This window comes from Numida meleagris, chromosome 3, assembly GCF_002078875.1.
Source record: "Numida meleagris isolate 19003 breed g44 Domestic line chromosome 3, NumMel1.0, whole genome shotgun sequence".
Classification (NCBI taxonomy): Eukaryota; Metazoa; Chordata; class Aves; order Galliformes; family Numididae; genus Numida; species Numida meleagris.
This window is the reverse complement of record NC_034411.1, coordinates 90,613,044-90,627,852: the sequence shown is the minus strand read 5'-3', so window position 1 is coordinate 90,627,852 and position 14,809 is coordinate 90,613,044. Positions and strand designations below refer to the sequence as shown.

The following is a 14,809-nucleotide window of genomic DNA, read 5'->3' as shown; positions in this document are numbered from 1 at the left end:
TACAGTGTGATCATAAAATACTGCAGCCTTGTGTCAAGGGCCACTATGATAAAATATTTTTCCTTCCAGAGAGTTTCTGAGAGGATCTCTTTTGGAACATCAGGCTTAGGTGATAATAGGTGTAGTGACATAAGATTGTCCTCGTTTAGGAATTACAGTTCATTTTAACTGAAACAAACAAACAAACAAAAACCAAACCAAACCAAAACAAAAAATACACCTTGAGAGCTGCTGTTCTATTGATTTGAAGTAGCTTTACATTTGCAAATTCAGTTTACTTTTCCAAATGACATAGCATCCACAATTTTTAAAGCTTCTTAAACACCAGTGGTTTTTGCAAGGCAACATACAGAACATTTTCAGCTCACTTAAAATCACAATGTCAGTTTGACACTTTCAATTGAAGACCAACAGGGAAAAAACTGCCTGACTGAAAAAAAAACATCACTGATTTTGGATTTGCGGGACCATAGTCTTCCTATCACAAAATATATTTTCTTAAGATCTGAAACATTTAAGTACTGGAACAGTGAGATTTTTTCAAAGCTGTTTGCAGTGCTTTGTCTAAGGGATGCTCAGTTAAAACATTTCCAAATCAAAATTAAAATTTGTTGAAATTGGATGCCCTCCTGTCCTAGATGATTTCATAAATCAGTCTTATAGTTAGTAATAGAATAATAGAATCAAGGAATCACAGAATCACTGAATGGCTTGGGTTGGAAGGGACCTTAAAGGCCATCCAGTTCCAACCTCCCCGTCTTGCACAGGGTTGTAACCCACTAAGATTTCAATTAGTTATTTTAACTCAATAATTTAATAACTCAATAACTTATTTTAGAAAAGGATGTTACTTCCCAGCAGTATCTCTGATCATTAGTCCAATAACTTATACTAAGAACAGATTTATTAGTTAAATACTGTCTTAAATATTGATTAGCAGTTAAATACTGTCCGATGTTTGAAATTATAAATCAACAAAAAGCATTTCCTCAAATCCCATGTTACGTTTCTTTAGCTTATATCCTACATGTTTGTTGACAAACTACTGTTGTAACTTTCCATTTTTGTCTTCATCACTGTATTACCAGAGAACCTTGTGTGCTTTAGTGCTGCTATTGTTTAAATATCTGATGATGCAGAAGTTTACCATCATTCTCACTTTAAACATTCTCACTTTATAGATAAGAAAATAGACAAAGGGACTTAAGTGATTTGGTAAGGTCACGCAAACTGAACAAACCTCTTCTAATTACTAAAATAGCTCCTTAATTAACCATCCATTCCATACATTACTTTTTCACTTTAACATATACAGAATCAGAAAGGAGAGCAATACTCAATTGAGCAACAAAAAGAGATGGGATGTAATTCTAATTCTTCTGCAGTTTGTCTTTAAATCTGATGTGTAAGCTGTATGAAAACAGTAATGTAAATTTTTAAAGACCTGCTCCCTCTTTAGTGTTGAAGCTGTGAACGACTGGATCTTCAAAAAAGAAATATCTACCTAAATAGCCTTCTATCTATGGTACAGATTTTCTTATCATCACTTCAACAATTATAGGTGATTCTGTTTATATTGCTCTAGATTCAAAGTCCTATATAAACTTCAATTTTGTGACTTTTCTGCTGAATTTACTACAGCAAGCCACCAACAAAAATGTTAGAAGTAACAAAAGAAACAATTACAAAAAGTCCGATGAACTTCATACAACTCCTGTCACCTTTAACAAGCTACTGGAAAATGTAAAAACAAAACCAAATCAATCAATAGCCTTCGCTTTTCAAGTGAAATGGAGAAGAAATGGCAACAGTTGTTTCATCAGTACAAATATTAAAAAAGAAGTAAAAAATGAATAATGAAGAATTCATTTTCTTGCAATAATAGATGACATTACAATAACAGAATAAAGATAAAATAGATATGCATGGTAGAGCTTTAATATATATACATTGGCAGCTAATCACAATTTAACTAAGTAATCACTTGCACTGTTTAGTCTTCAACTAAAACCAAAAGTTAAACAGAAGCCTGTACACATTATAGAGGCAATGTAAATTTTCAAGGTAGCAAGTGAAGCACCCTTATTCTAAATCATAATCTCTCTGGCAGGTGTGTCAAGTACTATGCAGAAGTATAGGAATTACGGCTGTAGTGCCTTTTCATTCATTCATTCCACTACAACTTAAAATAATTAATTGACCTCTTCATTTATTTACACTGTTTATGGTAGCCTGCTTGCATAGGGATCTGCATGTGGGCGTATAAATTTGTGAGGCAAAAAGAAATCCAAAGGTTATGCAGGTATCTTTTAAAGCAATTTTGCACATTCATCTAATGTAGAGTTTCCTAGAAAGTGCTCAGCAATTTCCAATTTATACAATCACAGAATGCCCTATTTTGGTAGACCTCAGCTTCACCAGGAAGACAACTTCCAGCACTGACAGAAAAAAACAATAACCTTTCAAAAAAAAAATTTTTTTTTTTGCATTTGCTTTCAGTGATTTTATTATCATATCTCCCTTTCAAAGAAAAAAAAAATGTTCCCTACAATTGCACAAAATTTTAATTGATGCTTCCTCTCCTAGTTAGTTCAATGTAGAAAAGTATTATATAGATTAAGGTTATGCTTATACCTCAGTCATATCTCAAAGGCCTAAAAATAATACTCCTCTGCTGTAACAGTATAGCTCTTCTCTACTATTATTTAGCAAAAAAAAGTCTGGAACTACAAGACAGAAAACATACAAGTAACTTTAGACAAATAGCTTACACATGCAAGGTTGTATACTAAAGGAAGTATTAAGTATTCTTCTGAAAATTCCTGCACTTTAAAGAATAAAATTTGTGACAAAACACTTTGCAAAATTTTGTGCACAAGCATAGCTGGAAAAAAAGAAGAGGGTTTTGGGAGAGAAGTAATTCATTTCAATAGGTTCTTCATTATAAGAAAGCCTTCTGGATCAGTCACAGCTGCTACGGTTTCAATAGCCTTTTTGAGATCTTGTATTTTTCCTTCTCTCATTAAGATTCAAATCCAATTGTTTATGCTGCCACTCACTGTTACTCTTCTTTCATGTTGATTATTTTCATTGAATCTCATTTGAAATATACAGAAGTTTAGAGAAAAATGTGGGCAATGGCTGCTACTGAGGCAGAAAAAGCAAAACAGGTGTTTGTTCCTAAAACATAGACATAAGGATTATATATTTCTCTCAATTTCTCAAATGTTATTAATAGCTGTGGCTAGTGCCATAATAATTGATGAACTGAGCATAGAAAAACATGTTTTTGTTACAAATAAAGGTGTAAAGTAATTCCTCATTCCTTAAAAATCAATCACCTACAGAATTTGATATTTACAAAATAAATTCATAACGTGATCTCTATTCTTGTAACACTCATATTACTTTCTCATTGTAAATTCATAATAGAAGGCCCACTCCCTTCACTGGCACATATCTGATGGTTATTATGTGACAAATTCTCTTTGCTCCTTCTTCCACATTCTGATTTCATCTACTAGGTCCTGCAATTACCCTTTCCCTGTGAAAAACCAACAGAATCACCATAGAATCATGACGGTTGGAAAAGACTTCCAAGATCATCCATTCTAACAATCCACCTACCACCAATATTTCCCAACTAAACCACGTCCCTTAGTACAACATCTTAAAATTTCTTGAACATAGTCACCACCACCCTGAGCAGCCCGTTCTAGCACCTAACCACTTTTTCAGTGAAGAAATTTAGCATAACATCCAATCTGAATCTTCCCTGGTGCAAATAGAGGCCATTCCCTCTAGTCCTATCACTAGTTACATGACAGAAGAGGACGACCCCAACCTTGCCACAACCTCCTTTTAGGTAGCTGTAGAGAGTAATAACGTCTCCCACAAGCCTCTTCTTCTCCAGACTAAACAATCCCAGCTCCCTCAGCCACTTCCCACAAGACTTCTGCTCCAGTCCCCTCCCAGCTTCATTGCCCTTCTCTGTACACGCTCCAGGGCCTCAATGTCTTTCTTTCAGTGAGGGGCCCAAAACTGAACACAGAACTCAAGGTGAGGCCTTACCAGGGCTGAGTACAGAGGATCAATCATTTCCTTGCTGGGAACACTGTTTCTGATACAAGCCAAGATGTCACTGATCTTTGTGACCACCTGGGCACAGTGCTGGCTTATGTTCAGCCGAGCATCAACCAGTGTGTTTGAAAACAACTTCCTTTCCCTAAAACTTCCAGTTTTAGTTTGTCTTTCGTAATACTCCAAATGCTTCTTGCAAGATGAAGATAAAGCTTTCCATAACTAGTCCTTTTTTTCTGACCATTTACTAACTGTTCATAGCCCTCCAGTTCACAGAATCACAGAATTGCAGGGGCTGGAAAGGACCTCAAGAGATCATCGCCTCCAACTCGCCTGCTAAAGCAGGTTCCCTACAGGATAATGAATATGATTATAGTTTTAGCTCAGCTCTCTTCATGCAGCAAGAGGAGGAACTTTCCAGAGATGAGATAGAAAGTGCATGGATGATAGAGGACAGGAGAAAATTATATGCAAATCATCTCCCTATATAGTGTGCCATTTAGCATTTATTTAGCATGCCTGAATGGGATATATTTGGTGCTTGGAAAGATATTCTTATAAAATATTCATTGCATTCTTCTCTCTACTTAATTTATATTGACAATTTTTAGCCACCAAATTAACACCTACCCACTCACACATTGTTAATCAAGTCTAAACACAGAAAAAAGCAAATGTTAACAACAGAGAGAGAGTAATTATCACCTCTCCCTCTCACTATTTACATCATGTAAGTGATGACTAAACCAAGCCTCCCAGGAACAGTGTCTTGAATGGGAATGTGTGACAACATGTTAAAAAAAGAAGCAAGCAGAGTGAAAACCAGTATCTCTATGTGTTGATTACAACCACGGAATCACAGAGGAGATCCCTGTCTTTCATGAACTGGGGAGCCCAGAACTGGACACTATATTCCAGATGTGGCCTCACCAGGGCAGAGTAGAGGGGGAGGATAACCTTTCTTCACCTCAGCCTGCTGGCCACGCTCTTTTTAATGCACCAAAGGATCACACTGGCCTTCTTCGCCACAAGAGCACACTGCTGGCTCATGGCCAACCTTTTGCCACCAAGACCCCCAGGTCCTTCTCTGCAGAGTTTCTCTCCAGCAGCTCAGCCCCCAACCTGTATTGATGTATCTGGTTATTTCTCCCCAGGTGCAGGACTCTACATTTGCCTTTGAACCTCATAAGGTTCCCTTCTGCCCAACTCTCTAGGCTAGGTGCAGCTTTTGTACATCTGGGGCTCTTATGCTCCTGGCATCCCACACATCTCATCAGCGACTCTCTCATGAGAGGGGGGCTCCTGGCAGCTCTCTCCTCGCTCTGTAGTCTTCTTGATTTCAGGACCACATCGCACACTGTGATTCTCTGCTCTGCTGCAGAACATGCTTGCACTGGAGCAGATCACAAAATATAATTTAATGGAAATCATTAACAGTTACCTGAGTAACGGATCTTGAATCCTTTCTTGCTGGTTGCATGATCAGTTGACCAGCGAAGGTATAGCTGATTCATTTTGCTTGTAAAGTTCAGTTGTCCAGTATGATTTCCACTTAAAGCAACCAGTAAAGGGCTTTGTCCAGAAGAACCTTCAGAGGTCAAAAATATGAAAGTTTTAAAGTAGTACCAATGTGATTAATCCTTTCCATACTTTAGTTGAACTGTGAATGTGAATATATAAGAAAAGAATAGGAAACCTCAACCCCATGGCACATTTTTGTCAGTAAAATAATTAACAGACCTCTATTTAAACTATCTATCCAGTTGTAGGTTTTCACAGGAGAGCACTATAAGAAACTCTGATACAAACAAACTGACATATAAAGCAATGAGTGTTTTTGCCATAAGCAGTGAAAAATTACTGGAAATGTTTTTATAATTCATTTTTATTTGCAGAAATTACTTTGTATGATGTTAAATTTCTGCTTATTTTCCTTAAGCTCATTTTGAACTAGTGAGTGGTGCTAAATCTGCACATTTCTTGACATTGTGCAGCTAGTAGAATTTAGAACACCACCATATTACATAGTGAAAATATTACTGAAAAAATGCCCTGTCACATTTAAAATCATCACATTACTATGTAATACACATATGTACAAATGCTAGTACTTTACAATACATATATACTAAAGCTCAGTGCTACTAAAAGATAATTTGTTTACTATACCATCTTTCAATGTAAAAAATACTACTTTCGTTACCATAAAGTAACACACAGGATGCTCAAAAAAATGTGTCTTGGCACCAAACTGCTATCTTCACCACAATAAAACCCTAGAAGCAGTAATAATGATTTGGGGTTTGTTATATAACACACCAATACAACAATGGAAGGAAAATCAATGTGTCAACCCAATCTCCTTTTGAATGCTTTCTAAAACATGAAATGACATCTTCCTCCATACAAAGGTTATCTTTTCTCCAGCTGAACTTCTTTAAGTATGCTCACTATGCTGTTGACTCTGTGTTTTATCATGTTTTAGAAAGCTATGTTCAACCAACACTATCTTGGTCACAGCAGACATTTCAAATAAATAGGTTGCTTTTTTCTATTTTTGCTGAGCTTCTTCAGCTGCAGCCTGATCAGTTCTTCACAGAATCAGAGAACTGTAAGTGGTTGGAAGGGACATCTGGAGATCACTAAGTCCAACCCCCTGCTAAAGCATGCTCCCTGAAGTAGGTTGCACAGCAAAGCATTCAGGCAGGTTTGAGTATCTCCAGAGGAGACTCCCCAGCACCTCTGGGCATCCTGTTCCAGCAGCTTGTTCTTCTCATGTTGCATGAATGCATGAAATTAAAACTGATTCTAAGGAGACCTAGAAATTGAATACAATTGTTGTGAACCTTCTCTCCCTTCAATATAATAAATATTTTCTGGTTGGGACATTTCAGCTATGGAAGGGAGGATATAAGAGCCACAGAAAACCATAAAAACTTAGCACCCCAGTCCTTTGGAACTGAATTTCAGTTATCATTATGGCAATGCTGCAATTAAATAAAAATTAATAAATAAACGCTAAATAGTAATAATAATAATAAAAAGAATAAACAAGCACATATTTAGGAGCAGGTTGCTTAGCATACACTCGTTTAAATGTTTTGATATTTCTGTTTATTATTAGCATTAATGTCTGATGATTACAGTGTAATCTGTACCTTGCCAGAAGGCAGGTTTTCAGCTGACATTAGCAGGCAATTAAGCATCAGGACCTAGGTATTCCTGAGTTTGATTTGTTACTATTATTTCAGAATTTGTCTATACAAGAAAACATATACTCAGCTCCTAGGGTGCTGACATGACATATGATGCTTTCCTGAATGTTAGGTAAAAATTGACACTGCTGTCTAATTGCAGTGATAGAATTATGTTGGTTTCTTGGGGGGAAAAATCAAAGAACATTTGCTGTATTAAATAAGTACTATTCAGTATAAGTAGCCTTAATACTGTGTTTTCAAGTTCAGAAGTCTTTAATAATTATATTAATGGTACATTTATGGCTTCTCTGGCTTAGAATATAGATGGGATTTCCTAGAGTTCTGACTGATAATGGGGAGAGGAAATGGCTAATGGTCTTATTGCTCCCAGCTGACCAGAGTGGCCTTATTAATGGGATGTGTACTCTACTAAAGCACCATGATTCACAATATAGTGAGTTAGGCGTACTCACTATTTTCATTTGCACTCCAAAGTTGCCTTATGAAGTCATCAAAAGCCTGTACCTTAGTGAATATTATTTCTCTAACATTTTTCTTGTCAATCTTTATGTCATTTCTATGTAAAGTTTGATGATATATCTTTATCTGAGTTAGAAAAAAACAGTTCAGTTACACTAATTTAAACAGAACTATGCTATTTTGGACCACATACAGTCCTAGAATATGATCTATATTTACTGCAAAATTTAGCAATACAGAGAAATACCTAAGCCAGCTCAGAATAAGCTAGTCTGAGTTATATCCATAACTGGAAATGGTATAGCCACATCAGCATTGCCTTCTGCCCCAACTAACTCATCATGCTGTGATGTAGAACTAATTAGCCTAGCAAAGCACATTGCTAATGTGGCCACAGGGACACAAACAAGTATCTCTGCAAGGCACTGCAATGTGCCATATTTAAATATCAACTTGTTGAGAGCTAACTTAGGAATCTCTACATGGCACTGCATTAAGAGGTTATAAATATGCCATTATCACTCTCATTTAAGTTTGCTGGTAGGTGGTAGAAAAAATGGTTTTAGTAGAGCTGCACTAGAGATAAATATGGAACAATATGATTCTATGTTGTGAAATGACAATGCTTAAAAATGCAGCAACTATATTAATTCTTCACTCAGATCTATTATTGATAATCTGGTTTCATTAAATTTAAATGCGTAAGAAAGAAAAAGAAAATATTCATCAGGATCATTAAGCAGTCTAAGCAGACTTTTTCAAAAGAAAACAAAGTGATTAGACCACTAGAAAATTCTCAAGCATGCTATATATTGTCTCAATATTAAATACAAAATAGAGTGGAGAAAAATATACTTTTAAGAGATTTTTCAGACGATTTTCTCTGCAAGCCTGACACAGACCAATACACACATCATGGAGAGGGAAAAAAACAACAAAAAAAACCCATCTAATGAATTAGCATATTTAAAAGAATGAAAAATATTCTGGTTTTTTTTTTCTGAATATTGTTATCGAAAAGTGAAAATATTTTAAGAATACTTTAGATACTAAAAGCCCGCTACTAAAGAAAAACAGGTATCTCAAAACTTATGACCATTTAATATTTTTCATTTTCTGGAACTCGTGTGGTGAATATTAATTGGTTCTATCCAAATTATCATATATTCTTGATTAATAAGGGAGGATATGATAATGATCACCAAATGAATAAAAATATATTAAAGAACAATCAGGGACCAGATTTTCTCATCCATCATTGAGAGCAGAACAAGTGGTAATAAGCTCAGAATTCAATAGAAACATAAGAATAGGCTGTTAATTAAACAGCACCCTCTGAGAGGTTACTGCCATGAGTAACATTCTACAAAATGAGTTTTTGCCATTTTCCCTAAAACAGATGAGCAAATTCTTTAATATGAGTATCTTCAAACAAGATATAGCAGCAGTTCTGCTATAGCAGGAGAAAGCAGACTAGGCGTTTGGATTCAAATTTGAGTATATGGATTCAAATTATTTTATGGAAGTGGACTAATGAAATTATACTCCACAAGTATTTCTGTAGTAGAAATCATCCCTTACATGGGATCACTGTTAACTTCTCCTTTCAGACACCTCCATGCATTTTGTAGGAAACAGAAAAACTGCACAACATTGACATTAACAGGAGAGCTGCAGCTGCTGCTGCTGCTCCACTTCTAAAAATACCAAACAAAATAAAACACTTTCTTGAGTATATCTATAAAAATTTATTAACTAACAGATTGAGATTTAACAAAATCTACAGAGTAGTGCCTTAGGTGTCACAATATTACGAAACCAACAGCTGGAAATCAAGACTCTATCTGAGCCATTGTTCTTTCATAGCAAGATAGAATTTGAATCCTTCTTACCATCAAATACCTCCAGCTCATCAAACTGCTTTTCACTTTGGAACATTTCTACAAATATGGAGATGTTATATCCTGGATCAACCTTTATAGTCCAAGAACAGGTCTGAGAGTTGGGATATGTGCCTGGGTAACCTGGACTGAGGATTACTCCTGATGATTCTGTACGGATTTCATTTGCTGGACATTGTGCTATAAAAGGACACAAGAAGACAAATAAGAATAGCAATGAAATAAAGTGTTTCTTTTCCATAAAAAATGGTTGTACTATTTTTCAGGGATATATCTGCTTTAGATTGAATTTCCAAATGAAAACATTAAAACATATTGTAGATGGAATGAACAATAAAGTTCCCTTCAGCACAAAAAGAAACAAGGAGCAGTTTCATAAACTTTGCTTTTATAAAAGAGAATACCAATTACAGTGAATCATCCAAAAACGTGTCAGAATCCAATGTGTTTACAGTCAAGAGATCTGTATACACTAGTGTGATTATTCATACATAAAAGCTTTAGGGCTTTAGGAATCAAGTCCGTTACAAAACATGACAATATACTGGAACTTTTAGGCGTATTAGATCATTTGAAAACATACATATTTTGTGCAGACAAAGAGTTTATATTGCAAGCAATCCAAGTCAACCAAGTAAGACCTTTCCAGTTACTATTTTGCCTGTTAGAGGTGTTTATGATCACTGCTTATGACTATATGAAGTGAGTGTATATTACACTAAAATGTTGTAAATTTTATATTCTAAATGCTGATTTTGATTAAAATATTCTTCTTTTTCAGCCATTTTTTCTTTAATATTTTGCCTCTCATGCAGAACAGCTGTCTTAATGTCTATTTGCATGAAAAAATGCAGCTGCAAAAGCAAAGAACATTTGGGAGAAAGATGAAGGACATCTATGGAAAAATATTTACTGGTCATTCAAATCTGAGGGCTGCAAATAAAAATTGGATGTTACACAGATATGGTCCAGATAAAACAACAGTCAAGTAATCCCAAAAGATGGAATGTGTGACGGTAAGTACTTCCAGAACTCATAGCTGGGTTAATCTAAAAGTTTATTATCACTGCCCTTTATATAGGTGCTCTTTCAGTTTCCAAAGATGAGCACTAGAAGTATTTTCTTAATAATTGGTTGCATTAATTTGTGTTTAGTTAAATGAAGAATTTGGAACCCGGCATGGGGAATTTTCAAATAAGAATGATGGAACATGATAGTTCAAAAAATTTGAGATGAGTTTGCTGAACATGGTCATAAAGTGACTGTTGAGATATTCTTCACTGACTCAAGAAAATCACAGCAAGTATATGAAAGAAATGGAAACAGGGAAGGAAATGCAAAGAAAAAAAAAGTAGGGGTATTTTCACAATTCCCAAGAAGTGTAAATTGGTAGCTTTCTGTTGGGGGAAAAGGAAAAAGAGAAAGAGGAAAGAAAGAAAAAGAGAGAGGACAAGGAAATTCCAGGGAAAAAATAATTTTTAAAAAACACATGAAGTATATTTTCTGCCTTTGCCTTTCACTTGCTTGGCACTCTTAGGTCACACCAATCAATTTTATCAAATAAAGGACATCAGAAATGAAAAGAAGATAAAAAGGTAAGGAAAGCCTGTTTGCTACATTTGAAAATATTACAGCAAAAAATCTTTTCTTTCAAAAGTAGGTAAAATTTACCAATAACAAGATAAAGAAGTGTGCTAGTTCTCTCATTCCCCTGATCTAGCTCTTAATAACTGACCTAAAAATAATGTATTTATCGCAGGGAAAAATGTACCTTTTGCAGATGTTTCCTCACACTCTTCTGACATGACTGAGGAGAAGCATGATATTGCTTTGTAACAAAAAACATTTATTTGGTGGGAGAATATTACAAATCAACTGCATAAAGTTCATAAAATTTCCCTCAACATGTCATCACACGTAAACAACTTAAGACACAGATCAATGCAGGATTGCTGTATGGCTTCTTTCCTCCACATATTCTACTATACTCATTCTACTAGAGGAGTCCAAAACCTTACTAACAGAATAATTTCTAAAAGGAAAAAAATATTATTTATGTAAAAAAATACATCCCTCTAATTCTAACCAGAGCAGAGTAATGCAAAGAGCAAAAGGAGATTTGGAACATTCTTGGAACATTATTCTGTGATACTAAACAGTATCTTGGTAGGCCTCCCTTCCTATTCTTAGGACATAAAAATTTGTAGCAATGTAAGAAAATTCAAGTAAAAAATGAAACTCTAAGTCTTTCAAAGTTGTAAACAGCTTAGTGCTTCTCCTGTGTGGCCAGCTCTCCTACCACAGCAAACTATGGAGCCAAGATTAACTTTCCTATGGCTAAGTTTCCCTGGACAAGTGGTCTCTTCCAACCTGAGCCATTCACAAGAAATATATGACAGGACCTTACAAAAGGAATATTCAGGAACATGAGAAGAGAGTGTATTGCTCCTTTGCAGCTTTGTGGGTTGAATGGACAGCTGGGAAATGTGGCAAATTGGCAAAGCTCACTGTGGCAGTCTGGCTCACTTTCTTCAACAGCACAGTCTACTCACCAGGTTCCCCTACTTATAGCTTAGTTGCTGATTACATAATTTGAACAGTGCAAGGCTTGAACATTTACAAGATTCACATGATTAAAGATATAGAATTGAGGCAATGAGATACCAGGACATTGAGAATGTTTCACCTTGCTCTGTAAAACAAAAATACCATCAATTTTCCAATAGCATCTGTAATCAGTATTTATTAATTCAATAAAAATAACTCCACAATGCTCTGTTCTACACATTATACACACAGGTGAAAACATAAGTCCACAATTCAGACCTTTTTGTCCTCTATTAGCTGTCACCTTTAGCAAGGCATTTCAAAACAGAATATTCCTAAATATAAAGTCACATTTATTGCTTCAATTAACGTGTAAATATTCCACTGTTAATATTGTTTCTTTTACTTATCAGTCAACTAACACATTAATATTATACTCATCAGCATTATATCTATTATCTTTTAGACTCTCTGCCACCTAAGATATAGGGTGATTCAATTCTTTAGACATTTAGAAACTTAGTAAAGGAGGTGAAGTTTACCAGTCCAGAAACTGCAGATGCAGAATTAAACAGTGAAGACTCAGAAAATATTTAATTATTATAGAAGTTCATCTCATGTATTTCATAAGTAGCTACTGCTAAATCTTTTGGCATGATAATAGGAAAAAAATATTAAAAATAAAATAAAACAACTTCTCCAGGCATAGTGGAGCACACAAACAAACTATTTAACATTCATTTTTAATCATATAATTGCAGATGTAAATACCGAACACTGTTATTAGTTAGTTTGCATGAATTTATACATACAGATAAGGCTTATAGGAAAACAAAAGCAAATAACAAAGATTTTTATATTACACAAAGGCATGTAATTGAGTGAGAAAATTCTGCTGGACAGCATAATATTCAAATTACAAGAAACATATTACCTAACCTGATTTTTGAAGAAATTTCATTAGGTTGTTTTAATAAAGTCCTGACTAAGCTTCTTGACTTAGCTGTAACACTACAGATTTATCCACCTTTGATTTCTCTTTTTATTCGTAAATATCATTACCGTACTGGGACAATAATGGCTGAGGGAAGACCTCATTGCTCTCTTCAAATACTTGAAAGGTAATTGCAGTGAGAGCAGGGTTGGTCTCTTCTCACTGGTGACAGGTGACAGGACAAGGGGAAATGGCCTCAGGTTGCACCAGGAGAGGTTTAGGTTGGATATCAGGAAGAACTTCTATACCAAAAGGGTTGTTAGGCACTGGAATAGGCTCCCCAGGGAGGTGGTTGAGTCACCATCCCTGAATGTGTTTAAAAACTGTTTGGATGTGGTGCTCAGGGACATGATTTAGCAGTGGGTTGCTAGAGTTAAGGTAGTATAGTTAGGTTGTGGTTGGACTTGATGATCTTGAAGGTCTTTTCCAACCTGAGCAATTCTATGATTCCATGATTCTACCTCACAAATTTAAGTATTTTGAGCAGTCAGATTAAAGATGTCTACCTTACACTGAATGGCAAATAGCTATCTACAAATAGTGAATATTTGTGACCAATAGAGTATTTCTTGCTGTGCAGAATACACATCTTTACCTTTCCCTAACAGCAATTAAAAAAGTAAAGAAGGTTATAGAAAGAGAATATAAAGATAGGATGAGAGCATAGGCTCCACGAATATAAATCACAAATGGTCAACTAATCACTGCAGGAATGCAACCTTGACAGTTAAGCAGAACTGGTTTGAAAGTACAAAAGATACATAAAAAACATGTATCCAGTGTATTTTAAACATCTCACATTTAGTGAAAATGTGAAATACATAAAAGATATAATTGACAGCCACAACTCCTGCAAAAATAGAAACAAAACACAGGGATTGGAGGACAGTGATAAGAGGAAAGAGAAAATGGGAGAGAGGGAAGGGGAATTTCTGCAATAGCGTTTCTCATTAAGCAGTCTGACCTAATTATCACCAATGTTTACCTACTGAAGGTTGCCTTGCTTTTTCAGTAGGGAAGGAAGTCTGCTTTCTGATTTTCCATTTTAACACATTTTTGCAACTCCAACTCAACAACTGTATGTCAACTGTCACGTTTCACTGCTGATTTCAGTTAAATTACTAAAAATTCCAGAAGATGTGCATTCTCTGCTACAACCCTCCACAAAATATAAAGATCTTGGATGAAAAATATATAACACAGATAAGGCTAAATATATTTGTGTTAACTGAGGGAGGGACAGAAAACAATTTCTATGACTTTTAGCCCAATTTTAAAATGCAGATTTATTTAATAAGGTCATTGGAATGACCTTCTAGTTCTGCTAGAATTGTAACAAAATTAAATTTTCCAGAAAAGAAGCCAAGAAAAATCAGCTATCCAGGGAAAGGCCAACTAGGAAATCTCTGGATACAAGAAATCTCTGATTACGAAGACAGGCTGAGGGAGCTGGGCTTGTTCAGCCTGGAGAAGAGAAGGCTGTGAGGAGATCTCATTGCAGCCTTCCAGTATTTAAAAGGGGATTATAAAATCATAGAATCATAGAATCATAGAATTAGCTAGGTTGGAAAAGACCTACAAGATCACCTAGTCCAACCATCCACCTACCA

General features: G+C 35.4%; 1 protein-coding gene across 4 annotated transcripts in view; it reads right to left on the bottom strand.

Annotated features, from left to right (window-relative positions):
- Window positions 1-14,809, bottom strand: part of CSMD1 (CUB and Sushi multiple domains 1) — a 1,076,183-nt gene that overhangs the window by 81,646 nt on the left and 979,728 nt on the right. For all 4 annotated transcript variants that reach the window (XM_021390293.1, XM_021390292.1, XM_021390294.1 and 1 more), the window contains 2 exons: window positions 9,650-9,838; window positions 5,522-5,668 (listed from right to left, as the gene is read on the bottom strand). In XM_021390293.1, the coding sequence (XP_021245968.1) occupies window positions 5,522-5,668; window positions 9,650-9,838 (336 nt within the window). The remainder of the gene's footprint in view (window positions 1-5,521; window positions 5,669-9,649; window positions 9,839-14,809) is intronic.